The sequence below is a fragment of the Sminthopsis crassicaudata genome, chromosome 5, assembly GCF_048593235.1.
Source record: "Sminthopsis crassicaudata isolate SCR6 chromosome 5, ASM4859323v1, whole genome shotgun sequence".
NCBI lineage: Eukaryota > Metazoa > Chordata > Mammalia > Dasyuromorphia > Dasyuridae > Sminthopsis > Sminthopsis crassicaudata.
Window position 1 is genome coordinate 287,987,891 of NC_133621.1, and position 27,355 is coordinate 288,015,245.

At 38.8% G+C, this 27,355-nt stretch overlaps 1 protein-coding gene across 8 annotated transcripts in view; it reads left to right on the forward strand.

The window, feature by feature from the left end:
- Positions 1-27,355, forward strand: part of ANO4 (anoctamin 4) — a 422,750-nt gene that overhangs the window by 300,773 nt on the left and 94,622 nt on the right. For 6 of the 8 annotated variants that reach the window (XM_074271356.1, XM_074271357.1, XM_074271358.1 and 3 more), the window contains one exon: positions 15,528-15,659. The exons of the other annotated variants lie outside the window; for them this stretch is intronic. In XM_074271356.1, the coding sequence (XP_074127457.1) occupies positions 15,528-15,659 (132 nt within the window). The remainder of the gene's footprint in view (positions 1-15,527; positions 15,660-27,355) is intronic. 8 annotated transcript variants of the gene reach the window in all.

The following is a 27,355-nucleotide window of genomic DNA, read 5'->3' on the forward strand; positions in this document are numbered from 1 at the left end:
GCTGCCCTCATTCCTTATATTGCTACCAGATTAAACTTTCCTATATGCAGATCTGGTAGAGGCCAATAGAATGTTACACTTGGAGTTAGAAAGACTGATTCAAATTATAACCTTTGTTAAATTATTTAACTTGTCTGTGCTTCAGCTGCTATGTGCAGCTAGTAGCAGGAATCATTCATGTACCTACAGATTTGAACATGTTATTTCCCTATTCAAAACCCACCATTGTCTCCCTGGTCCATTCTAACTAAAGTCCAAAATATGTAGCCTTGTATCCAGACCATCTGCAGCCTGCCTCCTTCTTGCCTTCCCAGGCCTATTTCAGATAATCTCACCTCCTAGTCTTTTCTGTACTATGCATTTTGGACTAGTCACATATATCTGCCTTCCACCTCCATTCTTTAATTCATCTCTTCCTCTGGAATATGCATCTTTTTTTAAAAAAAATTTTTGTAGTATTTGATTCATTTAATGTTTCCAGTTTCATTCAAAACAATTTTTACATTTGTTTTTAAATTTTTTTGAATCTAGGTTCTCTCCATTATCTCCGCTCATAATTAAGAAAGCACATGTGAAGGTATGCAAAACATTTCCATAAAAGTCAAGTTGTTAAGGAAAACATAAATCTCCCATCCTAATAAAAATAAAAACCCTCAAGAAAAAGTACGTTTTTTAAAAATAGAGATAAAGAAAAAGAAAATGTTTCAATCTGTATTCAGACACAATCACTTCCTTCTCTGGTTACAGATAGAATTTTGTACCATAAGTCTTTCACAGTAGTCGTGGATGATTGTAGTACTGAGAATAGCAAAGTCATTTACAGCTGGTCATTCCAGAACATTTCTATTGCTTTGTATATAGTTCATTTCACTTTGCTTGAGTTCATGGAGGATTTTCCAGGTTTTGTGTTTTATTTTATTTTATTTTTAAGAGCATTCTGCTCATCATTTCCCATAGAACAACAATATTACATCATAAACACATATCATAGTTGATTGAGCCATTCCCCAATTGATAGGCATCCCCTCGATTTCAATTTTTTTTTGCCCTGAGAAGAGAGCTGCTGTGATTATTTTTTTGTACACATAGGTCATTTTCCTTTTTTTTTTAATCTCTTGGTATTCATACCTAGTAGTGGTGGTGTTGGGTCAAAGGAAATGCATGAATTTATAGCTCTTTGGGCACAAATCATATTTTTTGATCATTTATCAATAGGGGATTATTTTTATAATTTTTAATAAATTTCTATTTATTTATTAAATTTTTACTTTTTTAAAAAATAAATTTGACTCAGTGGAACATACATCTCTATTTAAAACACAGGATTTTCACCTTGCCGGTAGATGAAAAATATCCCATCTCATCCCCTCATTTTATAGATGGAAGATCACTTCCCCAAGGGCACATAGCTGCAAAATGTCAGGTGTTAAAACCCAGAGCTCCTAAATTCCAGTCCTTTTCTTTTCCATTTTCCCACATTCCTACTCATTCCTCAAGACATAACTCAGATGGCATCTCCTCTAAGAAACATGTCCTGGTCCCATTAGTCTAAAATAGCATTTCTGTACTCTTTGATAACATTTGTTCCTGTCCTAAAGCCCACTTTTATGCTCTGTATTAAGCAGTTATTGCATAGTTAAGTATTGGATATTTATGTATCAGTACCCTAGATTTGGGGACTATTAGCTAGGAGGATTAAGGCCCTTGTTCTCAGTGTCCTGGATGTTATAAATATATATTTATCTAGATAGATAGATAGGTAGATAGATAGATAGGAGATAGATAGATAGATAGATAGATAGATAGATAGATAGATAGATAGATAGATAGATAGATAGATAGATAGATCCTCTTTAGCTCTATGCTATTGTACCTTATGAGTATAAGCTTCATGAGGCCAGGATCTCTATTTTAATTATCCTGTCTCTTCCTATTTCGTCCAGTGTTTGGCTCTGATAAATGGTTGGCAAACAAATGAACAAATAAATACATTTGGTGATAAACAAAGGCATGATTGTGAGTGAAGCAGAAAGAAATTACCTTGGGAAAAAGTTTAGAGAAGAGTATAAGAAAGAACCTTAGGGATTGGAAGGCAAATGAGCAGTCCTGAAAGAGAAAGAGGGAACCTCACAGACAGGAGGAGAACCAGGACCGTGAGGGTCTCTGGAGCCAAGATAGATGATAGGAAACCAGAGAAGCATGGGTAACATGGTGGCTGCTATCCAGATATCAAAGCTTTCCTCCAAAGAAGATATCCCTGGATCTGTTTATCAGGATTTTCCAGAATGATCATTTTTGTAGAGTGACAAGGCCAGAAGCTCATTTCAAGAGGGTTAAGAAATTAGTGTGTGTGTGTGTGTGTGTGTGAAAGAGAGACAGAGACAGGGGAGAAAGAGACAGACAGAGACAGAGAGGAGAGAGAGAGAGAAGGAGAGAGAGAAAAAAAGAGAGAGAGAATACATATATACATACATAGACACATCCTCATCTGTAAAATGAGCTTGAGAAGGAAATAGCAGAACCATTTCACTATCTTTGTCAAGAAAACCCCGAAAGGAGTCACAGACTCAGACATGAAAAAATGATTGGAATATATGTCTGTGTATGTATGTATATAGATCTTTTTAAGTTTGTGAAAATAGGCATATATATGCATATATGCATAATTTTTAAATTAAATGTGTTTGCAAACATATATGCATGTGTTCATGTACATGCATTGTGTATATATATATATATATACATATATATATATATATATGTACACATATACTTTTTTAAAATGTTAAATTTTAAACTTAAATACCAAAAATAAATAAATACATAAAAGTAATGTCCCATACCTACTGGAAAGGATTTGTATAATCAGCATGTCACAGCAGATTAAAAGCTGAGCTAGAAAAGAGGAGTTTTAAATTCTGCCTTTGACATCCACTTGCTGGGTGACCCTGGCAAAGAGAATCCCCAGGCAACTCTCAAGATTCAACTTGGTGCTGCCATCCACTGGTAAAATGAGTTTCCTCACCTGGGAGTTCTTTAACCCAGTGAAATCAAGGTTCAGTCCTTGTCTCTGACCAAGGAGTGACTGGGAATTGAGGAATAAGGCGTGTAGACAGTTTTCCCCAGAAATTTGGTAATGAAGAAAAGGAACAAGAAAAAACAAGAATGCTCTAGTATTACGATTGTAAAAAGTGAGTTTATTCTGAGGAAAATTTGAGCTTCTTTGTAGGCAAAGGAAAAGGAACCTGGAGAGAGGGAGAAACTCAGGCTTAGAGAAAGGGATGATCCATAAAATAAATTATAAGGAGGAGGAAATGAGATTAGCAACACAAGTAGAAAAGAGTTAGACTTAAATGGGGAGGGATAGGATTGGGCAGAGGTGAAGCTGTCTTCCCCAGAAATAAATATAAAGGAAGCCATACCATGAAAACACACACACACACACACACACACACACACACACACACACACACACACACACACAGTGTAAAGTAAGTCTGTGGTTAGTAACTCTTTATTCTCAGTCACTGAAGCAATAGCATACCCAACAGTAATTGTCCAACCAGAGAGAGCTAAAAAGCAAGATCCTTAGTGTCTCCAAATGACAATGAAGGGAAAATTGGATCAAAGGAAAGGAAAGAAATCTAACCCAATCTCTCCAGCCATTATCAGTCCAGCATGTCCTGGTTTCTGATAGAATGGAATTTAGTACCTGCTGGAGGGAGTCGCTGTGACTGTGGGTCTTTGTGACACTAAAAATAACTATTTGAAAATCGAGTAGAAAAATAATCATTCAACAAAGAGTTTATTTTGAAGCCACATTTATAGCTATCCCCCTCCCCTTGGATTTGTCTGTTTTTATCGATTTCAAGTAGTGTCCCTCAGGAAAGAGAGGGCTGGTGTGAATATCGTGACTTGCCTTTTCTATGCCATAATAAGATTAAAAACCCTCCCGTTCAATCTCTTTGTAATTGGCTAGATATTGCCACTCTCTCTCTCAAGCTGATTTCTTTGAATTTTTTCATTCTAACCAGATTTTTAAAAATAATAACAAAGAATATTTATGTAGTCTTTACTTTGTACCAGGTACTATGATAAATGCTTTATGGCTATTATCTTGTTTGATTCTCAAAACATCCCTGGAAGATAGATACTACTTATTCCCATTTACAGATTAGGAAACTGAGGCAAATGGAGTTTAAATGGTTCACTGAAGGTTAGGGGTGCATTTAAATTTGAAATTTTCTGACTTCAGGTCCAATTCGCTATAAGCCGCCTGACTGCCCCATAATAATTTGATATGTAAAATGCTTTAACTTTTACAAAGCATTTTTATGTGTGCTATTAAATTTGATCCTACAACAACTCTCTTTATGAAGTACCTTAGAATGTCTCGCCTGCTCTGTGCCAGGTACTGGAGATGCAAACAAAAGAAGGAAACCATTCCTGCCCTCAAGAACCTTCTGTTCTATTGGGGATAATACAATTCACATGCAGACTAATAAATACGAAATTACATGCAAAGTAATTTTAAGAGGAGGAATATACTAATACTTGGGGTCTGGATTGCCCAGATCTCCTCTAAGGGGTAAAACATGAGCCACTGCTGCTTTCAGGAATCTAGGAGCTCTCCAAGGTAGAGGTAAGAGGGAAGTTCATTCCAAAATGGGAAACCACACGTACAAGGACTCAAAAGTTCAATGGCCAAAACAATGTGGCAGGAAAGAAAAGTACATTAAGAAATAAGAAAAAGGCAGGAAAGGGGAGCTACTATACAATGGAGGGTCTTCAATGCCAGACAGAGGAGACTTCTATTTTATTTTCTCCTAGAGATGACAGGAATTGAAAATCTTGGATGCCTCTTTACTTTCTTCCCCTATAACTAATCACTTGCTAAGACCTGACAATTTTTTCTCCCAGTGTATCTTTGCTGTCTCTAATACCACCCTCATGCAGGCCCTTATAATCAATCAATTGATTAATTAATAAGCATTTATTAAGTACCTGGCATGTGCTGGACATTGTGCTAGATCCTGGAGATGGGATACAAAAATCTGCCCTCAAACACTTTACATTCTAATGGAGTTTTCCTGGATTAATCTCCTAATGAGTCTCCCACCCATTTGATACACTGCTACCTGACTTGATTCCTCATTATATATTAGATTTTTTTTAATGGCTTATTGTCCCCCAACAAGGTTCTGCCCCCTTTCTTTTTTGTTCCTTGAACTCTCTCCCTTCCCCATTTCTGTCAATATCTTACCTTACATTACCTTACATGCCTTTGAGGCCAAGTCCAAATGCTATCCCACAATCCCCGAGTTGAGAGGGACCTCATTCATAACTACATTACACATGAATGCTGACTGTGAACTTGTAGAGAACTATGGAAAAAAAAAAAAAACTTGTCTTATTTTTGTCTCTTATCCAGCACTTTGGGCAGGGCTCACATGGACAAAATGCTTAATCAGTATTTAGTGAATAAAGTATATATTATTATATATTTTATTACCTAAAATTACAATTTTAAATATATTTTTATTCATAAAACTTCATATTGAACTATGAAAATGGTCTCCAAAGCATCAGGAAAACCTGCATTCAGATTTAGCCTCTAGCTAGCCTTTCTAGCGATGTGACCCATAGACATCATCTCTTTTCACCTCTATTTCTTTATCTGTAAAAGAGGAATAATAATAGCAATTATCTCCTAGGGTGGTTGTGAGGACAAAATGAGAAAACCGAAGTAAAATGCTTTGTAAGTCTTAAAGCACTATTATTGTTTTTATTATCATAAAAACAGAACTGAAAAGTATAAATAATCTGATTCCTAATCATCATTTCAGAGACTTCTAACTATTCTTTTTGGCAAATGACTCCCATGAAAACCTACCAAATGGAATACTTGCATTGTAGATCTCAAGGTAGAGAGGACTCCAGCAGTTCCTTCTTTTGTAGATGGTGCAATTCAGGCCCAAGAAGGGACAAAATCATGTTGAATTATGTATCTAGAATATGTATCTATCATTATATATCTTAAGCTTGAAGGCACCTCAGAACATATAAATATATATATATGCTTATATATACATAGAATATATGTGTACATATAGACACAAGTACATTTGAACATGCAGGAACTATATGTGTATGTTGGATATGTGTGCATATGTACATGTGTATCCATAAGGGAAATTTGTAGATGTAAATGGATATATGGAATGTATGTGTGTATATGTATATATATATGTATATATGTATATATACATGGAATATGGAACATGTGAGTATGTGTGTAGGTATGTTTCATCTTGTAGATGAGGAAGCTGTAGCCCAGCGTGACCTGAACACATGTCAGAAGTGGGATTTGAACCCTAACCCCCTGATTCAGAACCAGTGTTCTTTCTTCTGTCTTATCTGGGGCAGTTCTCTCCTCTCCTATTTGGTTCGTGACAAATAATTTACATCTTGACCAGCAACTAAATAGAGAAATTGTCTCACTCTTACACCCTAATTTTTTTTTAATTGCAGATTTCATCTTGTCTAGAAAACAAATTGCTATATTTCCAAAAGCCTTTGATTATTCAATAAGTTACTTCTTTGTGCTTAAAACAGTTGCTTATTGACTTGGACTTTGCATCCAAGGAGTAGTTGGGGTCTGGGAGGATTTGGCCCAAAGGAAAGGAAAAAGAAACCCAGTCCCACTTATATCTGACTGCAATCAGTACCAGCTGGTTTCACTTACAGCTCTGTAGAGTTATTGAAGCTAAATACGCTCTATAATTCCTTTGACTTTATCACATATCCAAACTGGAAGATGAAAACATGACCCTACGATATCTCCCATTCTTTGACCTGAGTAGTATCCCAAATCATGCCTGCGTCATTTTTGTGTACTGAGTCAGTAAGGTAGGGAGGAGAGGAGCCCTTTGGGTTTTCAGAGACTGTGAGAGCAATGAAAAAACTTACGGTGATAAAAGTTGACTCTGGATTCATAATGCCCAGCAAGCAATGGGTAACTAATAAATGTTTATGACTGGTATTGGAATCATCCCTTTGATACTTATGACTATTGGTATCTTAGAAGAGTCATTTCTTCCTGGACCTCAATCTCCCCCTCTGTAAAATGAGGGGGTTGGTCTAGCTGGCCTCTGAAGTTCCTTTCCAGCTCTTGGTCTGGGATCCCATGCTCTTATGACTGGGAAGCCTTCCAGTATGGGCCCATGGCAGGATATTATCTTCAGAGCAGCTTAGCCAAATTCTAGAGACTTATCATCAAATCAACCACAGGAAATGTTCAGCCAGACCTTTCAAAGTCAGGATGCAGAGGGCTCTGATCTGTGATGGTGTAGGATAGATGAAATATCAAAGCATTTAAAAACAGTGCAAATGATGACATGATATGATCAAAAGAGAGCTAGACTCAGGACTCAAAAGACCAGCCTTCATCCCTCGACTGTGTTATCTTGCCCAAACCATAGTTTTCTCATTTGTAAAATGGAGATAATGAACAAGGATCACATGAGATCCTAAGGTCCTCCGTTCAGAGATGTAAAGGACTTCAGAGGCCATTAAGTCCAACTTCTCCATTTTATAGAGAAGAAAACTGAGTCCTAGAAAAAGGAATTGACCAAAGTTGTGTAACTAGTGACTGAGGCCCCTATTCATTAAATTACACTGCTCCTCTTTTACATAAATCCCCCCAAATATGGGAATGACAAAAGTTTGTCCGCAGCAGGTTCCATAAACACATAAGCTAGAATCGTTACTTCAGTCCCTCGGTGGGACAGCCCTAAAAGACAGAAATCTTTTCTTCTTCTTGTGTCTCCCTGCAACACAATCTAAGCACATCAGAAGTACCTGCTCAGCGTTTGTTGACTGACTGCCTGCCCATGTGCTTTTCATAAAGAACTCTAAGAAGTATCAGTGAACTACTTTGGGCTGTTCTTCTCTACTTGTTAGCTGGCTAGTCTCTAGACTATCATGAAGTTTGATTAATGATGCTAGTCTTTAAGGTCAAAATATTCTCCATCTGGGCAGACATCAAAACTAGACATAGCTCAGCAGTCTGCCATTTTCTCTCTGTGCTATTGTATAGAGAATCCTTCTTTTGTTACATGGAAGAATTTGACATTGAAAATACTAGAGTGTTGTCAGTCATCCTTCAGCCTAGAATTAATACTGAATAATGGGGTTATAGATCTAGAGCTGAGAGGATCTCCAAGATCATGCAGTCTGTCCTCTCATTTTATAGATAAGAAAAATGAGATGGAGTAACCTTTCCAAAGTATCACAAGTACTAAAACTTTGGTTTAGAGCCATCACACTAGCAGTTTTGTTACTTGGGGAAAGCACCACGATGCTGCCCTCAAATGAATTCTATAATTCACCATGTGAAAAATAATATGGTAATTTACTCGTCAAATAAATGGGTAGGTTAATTAGTTTACTAAAGTAACTTCTACTGATCTCTGTGTCTCTATTCTGAATTTAGAGACTCTGGGACAAAGCCCTGTTTGCCTCACCCTAGTTAATATTTCTGCTTTTATCCCAAATAAAAAAGAACCACTTATTTAAAAATGTTCATCAGAAGATGAGATTTTTTATTTTATTTTCTTGAACTTTATAATATCCAAGGGATTTTCAAATGAGTACTTCCACTAGGTGTTTAATCTGTAAATCATAAGAATATAGTCTTCATTACATTATGGGTCTGGGATTTAGAGGGGAAGAAATTTATTTTTGTGATGGCAAGTCTTCTGAATGCAAATCCATGTTGTATTATAAAATAGGAATTATTTCTCTCCTGATTACAGTTTGTTGCTTTTAATAATGTTAATCAAAACTTTGCTGGTGTTAAAATTACCAGTAATAAACTTTCTGGATCTGGCAGAGGTTCCTTCTTGCTGAGGCTGACTCTCCCCTCTGAGTATGTTTTCAGAAAGCCATCCAAATAATGCCTGCATAGCTTTCCTTGGAAGTTCCCTCATCTGTAAAGTGATGGGGCTTGAACTACTCATGTTCCCTTCTAGTTATGGCCCAGTTATCTTAGGACCCTATTCATTTACAAGTGGTGTGACTTCTACACCTATAAAAATGTGGAAGCTGGACTCAGTGATCTCAAGTCCTTTCCAATTCTGGCTCTCTGATGTTACTTTTTCCTAGTAGAAACTTAGAATCCAGTAGAACTTAAGAGTTGAGGGAACAGAGCCCAGAAAGTTTCAATGACCCACAGATAGCTGATGGTCAAGCCAAGACAATAATATGTGATTCCTCACTTCCCTTGATATGTCCTAATAAGCTGTATAGCCTCCAACTCTTACCTAGGGGGTCACCTATTATGTCCATCCTAGCTTAGACTAGGATTCTCACAAAGGATATGAGGGAGGCAAGGAATGTACAAGGTATCCCAAAAAGTCTACCATTTTAGGTTTCAGAACTAAGATTTGGGGACTCTCTGTACACTAAAAATTAACCCCTCATTTTTCTCCCTTGGCAATTAAAGGCAAAATTTCGCTGGGAGCAAAATTAGCACAGTAAAGAGTTTTCCTCAGCTATAACTAGATGGGTGCGTTCTCTCACTGGCCAAATCAGTGCTTTAGGGGAATTTTGAATGGGAAAGAGAGTAGAATCAGGTTAATCTTTTCGCATCAGAACTTAAAATTTGGGGGTTAGAAAGAACTTTGGGAAGCCATGTATAGCATCCCCTTCCTTTCAGACAAAACTGTTCCAGAATTAGGAAAAAGTAGAATCAGAGAGCCAGAATTGGAAAGGACCTGAGATCACTGAGTCCAGCTTCCACATTTTTATAGGTGTAGAAGTAACACTGCTTGTAAATGAATAAGGTCCTAAGATAACTGGGCCAGAGCTGGCAGTAACCTATAAAATCCTACCCCACTTCTGAAGCCTAGGAGAAGTGACTTGTCCAATTTCCCCCGGCAGTGGGCTTGTGAGGTAGGATTTGTTACAGTCATGTTGCCCTTTCTAAATAATCTCTAGGGAAGGAGATTTCATATTCCCCATTAGAAACCTACTCCAGAACCTGCAAAACTTGAAAAACCTTCACACTAGGAAGTTCCCTTACTAATGGTTACAAACCAAAAGACAACAAATATGGAGTCTTAGTTCCATAATTCGTTTTCATTCCCACCATGATCCTGAATTCAGATATGATGAAAAATCTTTATACTAATATATTATTCAGAATATAGATTGAATATATGAGAGGACAAGATGTCACTAGCTGCTATTGCTATATTTTAAATGAATATTTTAGGCAAATGTTCCAGTTATTTTTTTTTTCATGAGTTTTCCCGTGTTTTCACTTTGTAAGGTAAAGAATTGTTTAGGACTACTTGATGAGTCAATTTATATACATGTAAAGTCCCTGAAGGCAGGGACTGCTTCATTTAAGCACATAGTAGGTGTTTAATGAATGATTGTTAATGAATTATTTTTATAATCATTGGAAAGGCAGAGCACAGGCTTCCTCTTGGCTCATTCCACATGATTTGAGAGGAATCAGAAAAGGATTCATGAAGAAGATGGCATGTGAGCTAATGGTAATAATAGCTGACATTTCTAGGGCTTTCGGATTTGCAAAGCATTTTATCTACATTGTCTCATTTGATTTGTCCAACCAGCCTGTGATGGAGGAAATGTCATTTTCAAAAATTTAAGTAATATGTCCATGGTTACATCACCAGCAAGTACTGAAGCTTGGCTCCAAACCAAGACTCCCCTCAGAGCTAGTCCATAATTTTCCCTATTCCATACTGTCTCACCTTTGTTATGTTCTGTGTTTTTTTTTCCCAAGGTATATTTATCTTTTTTAGAATGAAGATCCCTGAGCCCGGGGCAGTAATGATTAGAAATCTATTAGCTCTGAATAAGAAAAGTATAAAAATTAGTTTCTATTATCCTTTAAATGATGGAGAAAGAATTGATTATCCCTGTGCATTTTGAAAGTCTTTGGAAAGACACTGCCAGGCAACTCTCTGTGGAAATTGCAAAATATATCTCAGTGTGCTTTGGTAGAGGCCATTTGCCTGTGCCAGTGAAATCAAAGGCCTCGTGTTATAAGCATTGGGGTTTAAAAATACAAAGAATGAAATAATCTCCGATTCTAAGATGCTTTTGTTCTAATGGTATATAGGCATTTACCTATTGATTCAATCAGTAAATATTTCCTAAGTACTTACTATATGCCTGAACTATGCTGAGCACTGGGGATACCAGAAGAGGCAGAGAATGACCAAGCCCCTTCTTCCCTGCTACCATTGCTTTTGTTATGGTTTGAGCCACTAAATTAGTTGTGTGACCTTAGATAAGTTACAGATTCAGCTACTTGGAAGGGGCCTCAAAGGTCAGAACAGAGGCCATCCTCTGCAAGTAGTCACTTAATAAGCATTAAATCTTTGATAATTATTGATTGGCTATCCAACCACTAACTGGTAATGGCCAATGAAAGACCCTGCCCCATCCCTAAAAGCAGCCTGTTCTGCATTTGGAGCTCTCATCATTAAAAAGTTTTCCCTTTAAAAAAATATGACCCTCTGCAGCCTTCATCTTGTCTTCTAGAGACAAAGAGATCAAAGCTGATTCTTCTTCCCGTGGCCTGCTTTCATATATTTGAAGACCCCTCTCTTGTCTTCAAGTCCTCTCTTTACCCGATAATTCCTTCGAGGAATTAAGTCTTCTTCTGTCATGCTCCTTGGACCTTATACCATCTCATTTGGCTTTCTCAAAATGCATTTAGGCTTATCAATGATATTCTTAAAAGTTGGCACCCAAAACTAAACAAATTGTCTGGATATGGTCTGGCCATGGTGAAGTACCAAAGTAATTAACCTCATTATTCTAAAAGTTGTGTCTCAATGGAAGTTTGATTTGGTGAAGAGAGTGATGGATTGGGAACCAAAAACTTGGATTCAAATCTTGATTTTCCTAATACTCATTATTTGATCTTTGACGAGTCATTCAACCTGTCTCATTCACTCATTTAAAATATACATGTAATAATGCCTGCATTACTATTTGTAGAGTACATTGATGGAACAGGGCATAGTGTACCTGACCTGGAGTTAGGAAAACCTGAATTAAAATTCTGTGTTAAGCACTTACTAGCTGTATGACCTTAACCTCAGTTACTTTGATCATACCTTAACCAGTTAACTCAGCCTCTGTTACCTAAATCATAAAATGTGGATAATAATAGTCCCTAACTCCCAGGATTGCTGGATCAAATGAGGATAACATATGTAAGGTCCTTTGCAAATCTTAATGCAATCTATAAATGCTAGCTATAATTATATTACATGAGGTAATATATCTAAAGTACTTTTAATATTTAAAGTACTAGATAAATGTCAGCTACTGTCATCTGCATCATCATTGAGACTTAAAATTTGTTGTTGTTCAGTCTGACCCTTCATGGAGTTTTCTTGGCAAATATACTGGAGTTTGCTTCTTCTAACCATTTTATAGATAGTGAAACTATATTAAATAGGATTAATTGACTTGCCTAGGCTCACCCAGCTAAGTGTCTAAGGATGGATTTGAACTCAAACCTTTCTGAGCCCAAGCCTAGAACTCTATCCATTGTGCAACTCAGCTCTTCTCAATTTAGGATATTTTCAAGTTTTCAAGTCACATTTCCCATTTCTTTTACCATAAGAGCTCTCATCAAGTGACAGACAAGTTTCCACACAATGCCTGGCACATAGTAGATAGTTTTTCAAAATCACTTCTCCATTGATTTCTTGATTTTATCTCCTTAGTCCTCCGTTTCCACGTTTGTAACAAAAGGACATTGGACTAAGTTATCAACAAGGCCAGTTGGGGCCAGGAGTGAGACCCAAATCATTGATGAGGTTGGAATTGGAGCTGATGATGGTTAAGACCAGGGGTTTTCAAATTATGGCCCACGGGCTAGATGCGGCCATTGAGGACATTTATGCGCCCGCCAGGTTATGGCAAATGGGCTGAGGGGCAGAGACAGAGTATGGATTTTTGTTTTTACTATAGTCCGGCCCTCCCACAGTCTGAGGGACAGTGAACTGGCCCTTATTTAAAAAGTTTGAGGACCACTGGTCAAGACCAAGACTAGGTGCAGATCTGAGAAAAGGGCTCAATCTAAGATGAGTCCATCATTGTGGGCTTGGTTTGAGTTGGGGGGAGTTGCATTGCTGTGTGACTAAGTGTCATGTCCATTAGTGTGCCAAATAGGTGAAAAACTCTAAGACAAGCTCTGGGAATAAGTCACTACATTTGGCTTTTCTCCTTGATTGATTTTACCTTCCGTAGCCCCCTCACTTTTCTTTGTACTCTCCTCGGCTAATCTTCACAAAAGAAATTATCATTTAATCTCTAGAGAGGAAGGAAAGGTCCAGGAGATTTCCTTTCTATCACTGACTGATTCCAGAACTAGCTCTACATGACTTCATCCTAATCAGTGAAACCCTCACAGCAATTTGCCATCGGGTGCAAAGCACTTTGCCGGGAGCTGGGGATGCTAAGGCAAAAATGACAGTCTCTGCTTTCCAAAAGCTTGCAGATTGCAGTGGGAGAAGCCATGTTGGGTACTGGGGTCAGGAAGACCACAGAGCCGTGTGACCCCAGGGAAGTCATTTGTCATCTCAGATGCGGTTTCCTTATCTATGAGATGGGGAAATAGGAATCATGAGGCTGTAAGGTTCTTTATAACACACAGTATCCAGTGATGCTTTCCTTTTCTGAGCCTTAGTTTAGTCCGCTGTAGAATTCTGAGGCTGAGCTAGGTAGTTTTGAATGTTCCTTGGTCAATGAGCTTATGGTCCTTTATCTTAGCACAGTGACTGCCACATAGCAAGCACTGAATAAATGCTCTACTGACTGACTTTCTGTTAAATGGGAATAACGCCTTCCTCATGTTAGGACTATTTCGTCAAATAGGGGGAAAAAAGAGGCTTAGAAAAAAGAAAAGCACAGGACGAGTGATAGGAGTTATTATCCGTCCATAAAAAGGCCAGTGGTGATCTGTCAGTTATTCTAGCGGCTTTTGTACAGATATAACTTAGAATCATGGCACTTTCAAGCTGATTTTGTCCTTATTGTGTCATAGGCCAAAAGAGCACAGAAAGGAAAGACAATAGACAGATGCTCCTAACGGGGAACAAAGCCTGCTCGGTCGATCTCCTATGCGCTAAACTTTGGTCCTCTTTGGGAGGTCCCTTTGCTTTGTTGCCGAGTAAGCACAATCCTGGCTCATCCTCCCAAGGGACCCATAATCCTTGGTTAGGAGTTCATTTGAAGGACACGTTTATTTTTCCTGGATGAAGAGCATCAGTTAATACATTTTTGCACACAAGGATGTCCAAACTCATAACATAGCCCAGCTCCCTGAGATCTGCAGTCTCAGCTCAAAAAGAAGGATGTTAAAATAAATGCACCAGCTCTATCTGCTAATGGACCAGTTGGGACACATAAGTCAATATGGGGTAGTAGCTTCTAGTGAATTCTAATGAAGGAAGGAATTTATTTGCTCCATATGATTTGTCACGGCGTTGTACTGCCACAAGTCTGCCGCCATGACAGTCTATTACCATGACAGTCTGCCACCATGACAATCTACCACCATGACAGTCTGCCACCATGACAGTCTGCCGCCATGTCAGTCTGCCGCCATGACAATCGGCCACCATGACAATCTACCGCCATGACAGGATGCCATCATGACAGTCTACCACCATAATAGTTTGCCGCCATGACAGTTAGCCACCATGACTGTCTACCACCATGATAGTCTGCCACCATGACTGTCTACTACTGTCTACTGCTATTACAATTTACATCCATAATTTTCCATTGCCACATTTTATTACAACAATGTTCCATTGACGTGACATCCTATTACCATCACATTTTGCCAGCATGTTACTCCAATGCCACAACATTCTATTCCCAGGCTATTCCATTGCCATGCCATTCAGCCATGACATTGTACTGCCATAACATTAATATGATATGATATTCTACTGTCACAATATTCCATTAATAGGACACTTTGCTGCCATTCTATCCCATTGCCACAACATCGTGTTGGCAAGGCCCTGAACCGCTGTGACGTTCCATGGCTAGGACATCCTAGTGCTGTGGTTTTCTATTGTACACACTGCCCCCCAGTTATTTTGTGGTTATTGTCCTCCCCCCAGTATGTCATTAATTTCCCTTGCTCCGTTTTAGTCAGAGATGCCCACACACGATGTGGGGAGATTCCAAACAGAAAATGAGATTGTTTCAGGCTGTGTGCCATGAAAGGTCTCAGGTTCTATGTCAGTGGAATCACAACTTGCCCATTAGAAGGGCTGGCGTTCAGAGCCGTCAGAGACGTTGCGTGGCTCTCAGCACGTTGGGTCATCCTCGGGGAATATGGGAGGGATGTTTGTGTTTCAGATAGAGTCTGACTGAGCCTCTGTGACTTCACTGAGGAATCCCAGGGCAATGCTGATGGACTTTTCCTGTCTGATCTTGCCTCCCATGTACCACAGGATCGATAAACAAATAAGCAGGTTTCGAGGATGGTTACCTAGAAAGCCTATGAGACTGGACAAGGAGACACTGCCAGACCTGGAGGAAAATGACTGCTACACTGCCCCTTTCAGTCAGCAAAGGATCCATCAGTGAGTGTTTCTGGTTAAAAGCATCTCCCTGAGCATGGATAGAGCATTTCCCTCCCCTAGAGCTTTGTGGGGTGGGAGAGTGGACAGGAAGAAGAATAGTTCAATTTTAAAATTTTTATTAAATACGATTTTTTTTTGAGATTGACTCTGTCAGCATTGTCCAAGCTGGAAATGCAGCAGCCAGTGGTGAGCCTGATGCTACCACTGATCAATCTGAGAGCCTCCACCTGTCCCTTTCTGACCGGGGCCTATTCACCCCTTCTTGGGCAGCCTGGTGGCCTCCTACACCTAGAGGCTCACCATATTCGTGTGGTTTAGTGTAGACATCCCAACTGCTGCTTAGAACTCTCAAGCTCAAGTGCTTAATCCACCAGTCTCGACCCCCTCCTCAGTGATCAGGGACTACAGGTTTTCAGCACCACACTTGGGAGACCAGCTCTGAATGAGTTAGGACTACTATGAGTTCAGAACAGAATCCTGAGGCAATGTGGCCCTGTCAGCAGAGCGTGGTGGGGTTCAAATTCTACTGATGGGCTTAGGGCAAGTTGATTACACTTGAAAACATCAAGTTCTTTGTCAATAAAATGAGGCAGTTTGATCAGATCCCATCCCAGTGTGGATTTGGGTTTCTCAGCTGAGTATTCTCTCTAAGTCAGTTTCCTTGTTACCCACAAGTCATTGACCTATTGAGGCCTCCATTTTCTCATATTAAAATAAGGGAGTTGATTAAATTTTTTATTTTAGAAGAATCTGTGAACTTGGTTTTTAATAGAAAACTGTATATCGGTGCCACAGGTTACTTTGTAATCCCTAATATGCTATTTTGTGCATTTAAAACCATGAGAAGGGGTGTCTAGACTTCATGAGACATTTCCGAGGGGAGCTGCAACACAAAACAAGGAAAGAACACCTAATCTTGGTCTAGGAGCTTAAACTGATTCTTCTTCCTGAGCCTCAGTTTACTCATCTGTAAAATAAAGGAGTTGGCTTCAAGGGCTTCCAAGATCTCTTTCAGTTCCAGATTTAAGATCCTAAGCTGCTCCCTCTTTCTGGGTCACCATTTCCTTCTCGGTAAAAGTAAGAGAAGTAGTGTCGACAGCCAGTCTCTGAGATCCTGTATAGGTATGGATCTAGGATCCTGAGCTCATAACTCTCTCTTTTTATAAAATGAGACAGTTTCTGAAGGCCCTCCCAGCTCTCAGGCTAAGGTCCTACAGTGCAGCAGCCAGTTCATTCTCTTCATCAGCCTGCTGTTTGCATCCTTCCACCATCTGGTTACCAGCTGCCTCATGGCCTGTTTTATAACCCTCCCAGGGATGGGCCCACCATCCCTGAAAGAAAGAATAGAGGGAGGGAAGGAGGGAGAATGAGAAGAAGGGAAGAAGAAGGGGAAGGAGGTAAGAAAGAAGGAAGGGGTGAGGAAGGAAGGAAAGGAAGTAATAAGGCAGGAAGAAAGACAGAAAAAGAAAGGAAGGAAGGAAGGAAGAAAAAAGGGAAGGAAGGGAGGAAGAAAGGGAGGGAGGAAGGAAGGAAGGAAGGAAGGAAGGAAGGAAGGAAGGAAGGAAGGAAGGAAGGAAGGAAGGAAGGAAGGAAGGAAGGAAGGAAGGAAGGAAGGAAGGGAGGGAGGGAGGGAGGGAGGGAGGGAGAGAGGAAGGAAGGAAGGAAGGAAGGAAGGAAGGAAGGAAGGAAGGAAGGAAGGAAGGAAGGAAGGAAGGAAGGAAGGAAGGAAGGAAAGAAGGAAGGGAGAGAAGGAGAGAGGAAGGGAAAAAGGAAGGAAGGAAGGGAAAAAGGAAGGAAGGAAGGAAAGAGGGAGGAAGGGAAGCAAGCAAAGGAAGTGACTCAGTTGAGGATAAGGTAACCAGGATATTACTGCCTTGTGGAAAGACAAAGACCTTGACATACTAGTCAGATGCCATGGCTACCATAGCTGGGAAGCAGAGCAAGGGCCAAAGGACCATACATACCCTAAGCCAATGTGCTTATTGCTTCAACTTAGTTAAGTCTCCAGGAGTTGATAATGAGAATCAAGGGAAGTTTAATTTTCAACTTAGAGATCAAAGACTGGGAGTATTTTTCCTAAAGAAAAAAAAACAGCAAAAACCCTGAAATTTTTATCACTTTTCATTTAAAATCTGGTCATGTCTCAGTTGCTAATCTTGAGATTTCTGAGATTCACAATAATAGTTGCCATTAAATCTTCTTGATTCTAATTAACATGCAGATTGCCACCTGATGTCTCACTTGAATTCCATGTTTTCTGAAGCTCTAGTGTACTAACCAGAAAATGAAGCTGATAAATGGGTGGAGAGAACGCTTCCCTCTCCCCATATCTTTGCTGGGGTCATTGTTTCAGAGTCCCTTTCTCCATCAATAGCAAATGATATTATCTACAGCATCCCTGGGACCTTCTCCCCCAAATCTGCTAAGTTTTGTATAACTTCCTTTAAAGAGAAAAACAGCCTCTAAAAATGTGTAATGGTCACAGGGTCATATCTCTGGAGCTGAGAAGGACTTTAGAGATCCCGAGCCCCCTTCTTCCACTGTGGACATGGGTATGATCTGAATGAAGAAGGGGAATACGGTATAGGTTGCCAGGAAGATCAAAGCTTGAGTTTTTGGACATTAGATTACATTAACTGGTTCACTTCCACTTCCTGTAACTAAATCCTGTTGGTCCTACCTCTGAAAAATTTTCTGCTGTCCTTTTCCCTCTCTCTCCAAGTCATTACCCTACTATAAACCTCCATCCTTACTGATCTGGACTACTGGCCTGGACTTTGGGCATTCTGATACATCTTGAGGCAGGTGACCTTGCCCAGTCCTCCCTCATTTAAATCCAATTCATTTGCACCCCCTGACATCCTGATCCCCTTCAGGAATGAAGGACAAACAACAATGTCTTTTATGATACCAGTATTCTTGTGTGTGGGTCTGATGGTCTTATTCCTCTGTTCTGAAGCCTTAAATGGCTCCCTTTTGCCAACCAAATGAAATAAAAAAGAAAACAACCTATTATTTAAGTCTTTTCATAATCTAGAGCCTCCCTTGAACCACCATTGAAGGTCACCCAAACTCTTCGATCTTCATTTCTTAAATATAATAAGCAAGACTTGGACAAAACTTAGGGTCTCATCCTTTTCAGCGTTGGACTGGCAGGTCAGGTATCTTAGCTGTGCCAGAGGGAGGAGAGTAAGAAAAGGCATGGGCTTAGTTTCATCTCTAAAATGGGAATAATATTAGTGCCCAGTTCCCAGGGTTGTTGTGAAGACAAAAATGAGATAATATATGTAAAGTACCATATGAAGGCTAGTTATTCATGCTGTTGTTATAGGACAGAGAAAGTAGGAAGAAAACAATCATTAGTTAAGCACCTACTAAGGCACTGTGCTAAGAACTTTGCAAATGTTATCTCATTTGACCTTTACAACAACCTTGGGGGGGGAGTGATAGGAGCTATTATTCCCCCCTTTACAGTTGAAGAAATTGAAGCAAACAGAAGTAAAGCAACTTGAGGAATCTCTGTAAAATAAAACCATAAGGTAAGTTATAATTTTGTCATGAGTGGGATGCTAAGTAGATCATTGTTTTTCTTATTAGGTCATAAAAATATCGCCAAAGGTATAACCTCATGTAATCTCATAACAAGCAAAGTTTCATAAAGATTCAGAAGCCATTGAATCCAGACTTTCCATTATATATGGGGGAAACTGAGGCCAAGAGATGATAAGATCATAGAAGTGAGACTGCTAAGGAGCCCAGAAATCATGTTATCCTGCCCCATTCCCTGTCTTCTCATGGAGAAGACTCACCAAAAGTCTTCCAGGGCACATGCCATCTGAGGTACCATTGGAACCAAGATCCACCAGCAACTTTCGCCATCAAGGTTTTGATATGTCACAGGTCCACATAAGAAATTAAATGGGAATTTGGGAGAAGTTTTATAGAAGTTGTAGAAGGCGTAGGAAGGCTAGCAGGTGACAGAAAAAATGTGAAACTCAGAAATGCATCAAATTTATGTATGGTATGATATAGTCTACCCAAATTTTACAGTAAGATGTTATAAATAACCCACAAAAGTAAAGGAAAAATTCAGACTTCTTCTCTGGTATGAAGGGCCAAAATTTTTTTGTGCATTTTCCAGATCATGGGAGTGTCATGCCCCTAATCTCTATGATGTGAAAAATCTAACTGTAGTTACCTCTTAAAGAACTTTGCATAGTGCCTACAGTTGGTGCTATATAAATGCTTATTCCTTTCCCCTTTAAAAGAAAGGATAGATTCAAGTGATATTATAGTGGTAGAACCAGTAGTACTTGACAAATGACTAGAAACTGGAGTGAAGGAGAGGGAAGGCACCAAGGTGACTGAGTGAGCAAGTGAGGGTGATGGAGAAGATGCCATAGGCAGAAAAAGGGGAAGGAAGGAATGATTTGTAAGAATGACTTGAGTACCGGACATATTGAATTTGAATTGCCTAATGGAGCAAATGGGTCCCTCTGTCCAGTTGGAAATGTTAGAATGAGTCTCTAGGGAGTTGTTGGGGCTAAAGATTTGGGAATCTCCTCCTTTGAAGAGATAATCATTGTCGCTGAAGCCAGAGGAGTAGAGATTGTCAAAAAAAAAAAAAAATGAGGCTGACTCACTAAAAAAACAAGAATGGGAAAGCCTGAGAAAACCTCAATGAACTTGCTAAGTGAGGAAGTCATCGATGACCTTCAATTAATTGAAGTTTTGTGTGTGGGAAGGGGGGAAAGAGACAGTAATATATGTTATTTTATCAGGGTGGAGATGTCTTGGCAAGAAGATTCCTTATTAATGCCAATCAGCTCCAGCCCTGCAACTTCTCATCTTAGGGAGCTGTCTGAGGTTCTGAGAGGCACTTGTCCCAGAAAGCGTCCCCCAATATGTGGGTCAGCAAGGGACTCTAACTCAAATCCTACTGACCCCAAAGACGTGCCTCTATCTACTTTACCATACTTACTGTCAATTAATTGAGCTCTTTGGATTAAATGATTCCTCCCAAATGAGTAGTTGGTATCAGGTCAGGGTCACATAATCAATGAGTGAGACGTGAACTCATTTCTTCTTGGTTTTGAAGCTGATTGCATAGTCCCTATGCCATTCTACTTCTCGTACTGTTATGAGGTTAGTACAAAGACATTGGAAACAAGCCATCAGCAATAAATACTTTGTTGTGTTATAATTAGAAATACTTTTTGCATGACTTGTCAATAATGTCTGGTATGTCTGTCTTCAAAGTGGATGAGATTGACATAGAAATGATGGCAGTAATAAAACCATAGCATAATAATAACACATGGTCATGGAAACCAAAACACATCTTTTTTAGAAATTCAACTTCTGTCAAACCCGAAGACAAGGACTGGTCACTTTTCAGAATCCACATGTTCTCCATTTGCTTTCTCGTTCTTCAGTGTTTTTCTGGTTATATATGACTGCCCTTCATATTGGAAATGTCATTAGAAATGATATTGTGGACAGTGATTACTTAGAGCAAATCCCATGATAGGTACTTTTTCTTTGGCTAGGCAAAGGGAAGCAAATGTCACGAAATGATATGTGATTCATGAGACAGCTCCTCTATCTTTTCCCAAGAATTAATCAGTGCTGAATTCCCATTCAAGGAAACCATTATGCTAATGGAAGATCTCTTGTGCCTTTCTCAGATTTGCAAAACTCAGGCTTTCCTATTATCAGCCTCTTGCCTTTCCATTGGGCCATCTTTTTTCTTTCTTTCTTTCTTTTCTTTTAGTGTAAAACAGTCAAAGGCTTACTTTTTTTAAGATTGGCAGATCCTTAATGGAAATGTCAGAAACAAGGATGCCATGGGTATATATTGCAAATATTCTCTTGCCAAAGACTATGTCTTCTCTTCCTCCATGGAAGTCCTATTACTGTCTTATCATCACCTTAGACTACCAAAGTATATGTCAGCTTTTCATGGACCTGAGCAGATCTTCCCAAGCCTGAAGGCTTGGCACATGGGGCCCTTTATTCACAAAGTATGTGTTTCTATAGGATCATAGATTCAGGGTTAGAAGCCATTTAATCCAAACGTTTTACTGATGAACAATCCACAGCCCAAAGAGAGATTTCTTGATTCCCAATCAGGTTAGCCAAGTTCAGAGAGGTCCATTTATTATCTCATTTGACCCTTACAACAACCACACCATCCCTGCTGATGATCTAGTTTGGCCATCGATTTAACAAAGTGTGAAGGAGTAGTGATCTGTGTTGATGGATGGAGAACTCAAATAGATGATATCATAGATCTCTTAGAATTAAAGCAATTAGGTGAAATCTGTTGTATACAAGCACAAAAGCACACTTCATTCACTGCACCTGAAAAACTATCCTGGATACTTGTATTTTCTCTATCAGTTTAGCTTGTGTAGCTTTGGACTGGGTTTTGCTGAAAATGCTCCCCACAGAATCCACTCCATTTACAAGAAAACTTTCTTTGCTTCTTTTAATATTTCATGGGTGCAGCAGCCCAGCTGTTGATCTGTTCAGCCTCATGAGGAGCTTGCTTCCTTTACTGCTTGTGGATTTATCCACCAAGCAAAGAAGCACTGCGATAGCACCAACTGTGTGGAGGATTACTCCAATATTAAGGGTAAAATAGGTACAGGGACTGAAATGGGGACCTCAATGATATGGGGAACTGCAGAGTGAGGAACCTCCCTCCCTTTTCTATAAATTACAGACTTAGAGACTTAGAAAAATGGGAACAATAATGACACTAACTAATATTCACTTCTAAGTTGGCAGAATTCTTTACATATGATTTCTTATGGAATCCTCACAATGACCCTATCCAGTTTTACAGATGGGGAAACTGAGGTAAACACTAAATGACTTGCCCAACATTGCATAGTCAATCAGTGGTTGAGGAAGGATTCAAACCCAGTTCTTCCTGGTTCCCAGTTCGGTTCTGTAGCCTCTCTGGATATCTAGAGCATTGAGGAGTAAAGGTACTTATTGGGATATTTGAAATCCTGGGAAATTTCCCCAATGTGATCTGGCCTGGGCACTAAAGATCATATGCAAGACTGAGCCCAGATTTTCCTACTTCTGAGGAGAGCTTTCCATCTATTGTATGCACCATAGTGCTTCTCATCTATATTAAGATGTTGTTATTCAGTCTTTTCAGTCATGTCTGACTCTTTATGACCCTATTTGGGGTTTTCTTGGCAGAAATCCTGGAGTAATTTTGCCGTTTCCTTCTTCAGCTCATTTGACATATAAACAAACAGAGGCAAACAGGGTGAAGTGACTTGCCCAGGCTCACACAGCTAGTAAGTATCTGAGGTCAGATTTTAATTCAAGTTTATTTGACTCCAGGCCTGATACTCTATCCACTGCATTACCAAGTGCCCCTTCTATTAAGATAGAGACAGACATATACATGTATGTCTTTATATATGTGTACATGTGCACATACACATATGCATGCAAAGACATACATAGAGAAAGGGGGAGCAAAGGGAAGGAAAAGAAGAGGGGAAGGGAAAGAAGGGTACAGATAGACAAAAAAAGATATAAGTACATCCAGACATAACTCTGACACACAAGCTGAATAACCTTGGACAAATAAAAGGGTGATGTTTACAGAATCATCCTTTTAAGAAAATGACTTTAGAAGAATTAGAGTGAAGGAATACCTTGAAGAAAGGAGACCCATTTAAAAGCCCATTGCAGTAGTGTAAAGGAGAAAACTCAAGGGCCTAAACTAAGAAGGTATTTATGAGTAAAGAGAGGTCAGCCTATATAAATAAAACAGACCTTGATGGAAAATACACTCAAACTTTGGTATTCAGATAAAATGTGGAACAAATGTCTTATTTTGATCAAATTTCTTTCCTTTCCAAAACTAAAGCTAACAGTGTGTTCATTAAAACTGACCATTTATACATGTTTACCTGTTTTACCATCTTGGAGGACAATTTGGCAGTTTTGTGGTTTTGAAATTATGGTTCTCTTAAGTTCCAGTGTTTTAAAAATAGTGTTCTTGTAATTTTACACACTTTTGCGATGGGGTATTGTTTTGTTATACAATTTTGACTCAGATTCTTATTTCAGTTTTACATTTGTCTATGTATAATTTCAGGAGGAATACTAAACATCTGAACTAATAATCACAGAGGTTTAAAAAAAGAAAAGAAAAAGAGGTCAGATGGAAGCGATATGCAGAGGTACATATGTCAAGATTTGGCAACTAAATTAGTTATATGGATTGGGAAGAGTGAAGAAGCAAGATAGGCAACACCATTGTGAACCTGGGTCTCTGACTAGAGCAATAGTGGTATTTTCAAAATACATAGGCTTGGAAAAAAGATGGGCTGATGGGAAGACATAATGAGCTCAATTTTTAGACTTGTTGAGTTTGAGATGCCTGTGGGGCACATTCAGTTTGAAACATCCAAGTTAGCAAAGGGAGATAAAGAGACTAAGGCTCAGATGCAAGGCTAAGGATGAATATAAAGATTTAGGATTGATCTGCATGAAAGTGATAATCAACAAGTGAGACAATAAAAAGAGAACAAGAGAGGGTCCAGGACAAATCTTGGGATGTGCTCACATAGGTAGGACAGTGCTTGGGGGATGGAAGGGCAAAGTAAAACAAAAAGGAATGGTCATGCAAACGGAAAGGAAGAGAACTAAGAGAGACTAGAAAAGCTGGAGTACCCTCCAGGATAGGAGGGGAAGGTGTGTCAGATGCTGAGGAGAAGCTGAGAAGGAGGAAGCTTAAAAAAAATTGGTTTTAAGAGATTAATGACTGGGGACAGCTGGTTCAGCTGAGTGAGGACAGCAAGAGTCAGAATGCAAAGGGCTGAGAGGAAAAAAGTTTGGGACTGATTGTATTGAGGATAGGAAGCTGCTTTTCCTAGAAAAACTAAGAAACTTAAGAGAGGAGTGATACAAGATGGTAGCTTGGGATGGTACAGTTGGATGTTTTTTTTCAGGATGGTGGAAATTTAGGTGAGTCATAGGGAGCAAGGAAAGAACTGGGAGATAGAAGCACTGTTTGATGGAAGAATCAGATGAGAACGATGGTGGGGACAGGTAGAGACATTGGATTTGTCTTTTCTCAGAGACTGAAGGAAAGGGGAAGAGTAGGAAGGATGATGTCAAGAAATTTTGACATGTGGGGTAGGGAAGGTGAGGGAGCTCACTATGACTAGTCTCAGTTCTTTTTTTTTTTTTTTTTTTTTTTTAATTTTTTTTTTATTATATATATATATATTTTATAATATTATCCCTTGTATTCATTTTTCCAAATTACCCCCCCTCCCTTATTCCCTCCCCCCGACGACAGGCAATACCATACATTTTACATGTGTTACAATATAGTCTAAGTACAATACATGTGTGTGAATATCATTTTCTTGTTGCACAATAAACATTAGAATCCGAAGGTACATGCAACCTGGGCAGACAGATATTAGTGCTAACAATTTACATTCCCCTCCCAGTGTTTCTTCTCTGGGTGTATCTACCTCTGTCCATCATTGATCAACTGGAAGTGAGTTGGATCTTCTTTATGTTGAAGATTTCCACTTCCATCAGAATACATCCTCATACAGTATCGTTGTTGAAGTATACAGTGATCTTCTGGTTCTGCTCATTTCACTCAGCATCAGTTGATTTAAGTCTCTCCAACCCTCTCTGTATTCCTCCTGCTGGTCATTTCTTACTGAGCAATAATATTCCATAACTTTCATATACCACAATTTACCCAACCATTCTCCAACTGATGGACATCCATTCATCTTCCAGTTTCTAGCTACAACAAAAAGAGCTGCCACAAACATTTTGGCACATATATGTCTCTTTCCGCTCTTTAGTATTTCTTTGGGATATAATCCCAGTAGTAGCGCTGCTGGGTCAAAGGGTATGCACAGTTTGATAACTTTTTGGGCATAATTCCAGATTGCTCTCCAGAATGGCTGGATTCTTTCACAACTCCACCAGCAATGTATTAGTGTCCCAATTTCCCCACATCCCCTCCAACATTTGTCATTATTTGTTCCTGTCATCTTAGCCAATCTGACAGGTGTGTAGTGGTATCTCAGAGTGGTCTTAATTTGCATTTCTCTGATCAGTAGTGATTTGGAACACTCTTTCATGTGAGTGGATATAGTTTCAATTTCTTCCTCTGAGAATTGTCTGTTCATATCCTTTGACCATTTATCAATTGGAGAATGGTTTGGTTTCTTATAAATTATGGTCAGTTCTCTATATATTTTGGAAATGAGACCTTTGTCAGAACCTTTGTTTTTAAAAATATTTTCCCAATTTGTTACTTCCCTTCTAATCTTGTTTGCATTAGTATTATTTGTACAGAAACTTTTTAGTTTGATGTAATCAAAATCTTCTATTTTGTGATCAATAATGATCTCTAGTTCTCCTCTGGTCATAAATTCCTTCCTCCTCCACAAGTCTGAGAGGTAGATTATCCTCTGTTCCTCTAATCTATTTATTATCTCCCTCTTTATGCCTAAATTATGGACCCATTTTGATCTTATCTTGGTATATGGTGTTAAGTGTGGATCCATATCTAATTTCTGCCATACTAATTTCCAGTTTTCCCAACAGTTTTTTCCGAATAATGAATTTTTATCCCTAATGTTGGAATCTTTGGGTTTGTCAAAGATTAGATTGCTATAGATGTACCCTTTTTTGTCCTTTGTATCTAATCTGTTCCACTGATCTACCGGTCTATTTCTTAGCCAATACCAAATGGTTTTGGTGACTGCTGCTATATAATATAGCTTTAGATCAGGTACACTTAGACCACCTTCCTCTGAGTTTTTTTTCATTAGTTCCCTTGCAATTCTTGACCTTTTATTCTTCCATATGAATTTTGTTGTTATTTTTTCTAGGTCATTAAAATAGTTTCTTGGGAGTCTGATTGGTATAGCACTAAATAAATAGATTAGTTTGGGGAGTATTGTCATCTTTATTATATTCGCTCGGCCTATCCAAGAGCACTGAATGTCTTTCCAATTATTTAAATCTGATTTTATTTTTGTGGCAAGTGTTTTGTAATTTTTCTCATATAATTCCTGACTTTTCTTTGGTAGATGGATTCCCAAATATTTTATACTCTCAACATTTGTTTGGAATGGAATTTCTCTTTGTATCTCTTGCTGTTGCATTTTGTTAGTGATATATAAAAATGCCGAGGATTTATGTGGATTTATTTTGTATCCTGCCACTTTGCTGAAATTTTGAATTATTTCTAGTAGCTTTTTAGCAGAGTCTTTGGGGTTCTCTAAGTATACCATCATGTCATCTGCAAAAAGTGATAGTTTAATTTCCTCATTTCCTACTCTAATTCCTTGAATCTCTTTCTCGGCTCTTATTGCCGAGGCTAGCGTTTCTAGTACTATATTGAATAGTAATGGTGATAGTGGGCAACCTTGTTTCACTCCTGATCTTACTGGGAAAGGTTGCAGTTTATTTCTATTGCATATTATGCTTACTGACGGTCTTAAATATATACTCCTGATTATTCTAAGGAATAATCCATTTATTCCTATACTCTCAAGAGTTTTTAGTAGGAATGGATGTTGGATTTTGTCAAATGCTTTTTCTGCATCTATTGAGATGATCATATGGTTCTTATTAATTTGATTATTAATATGGTCAATTATATTAATAGTTTTCCT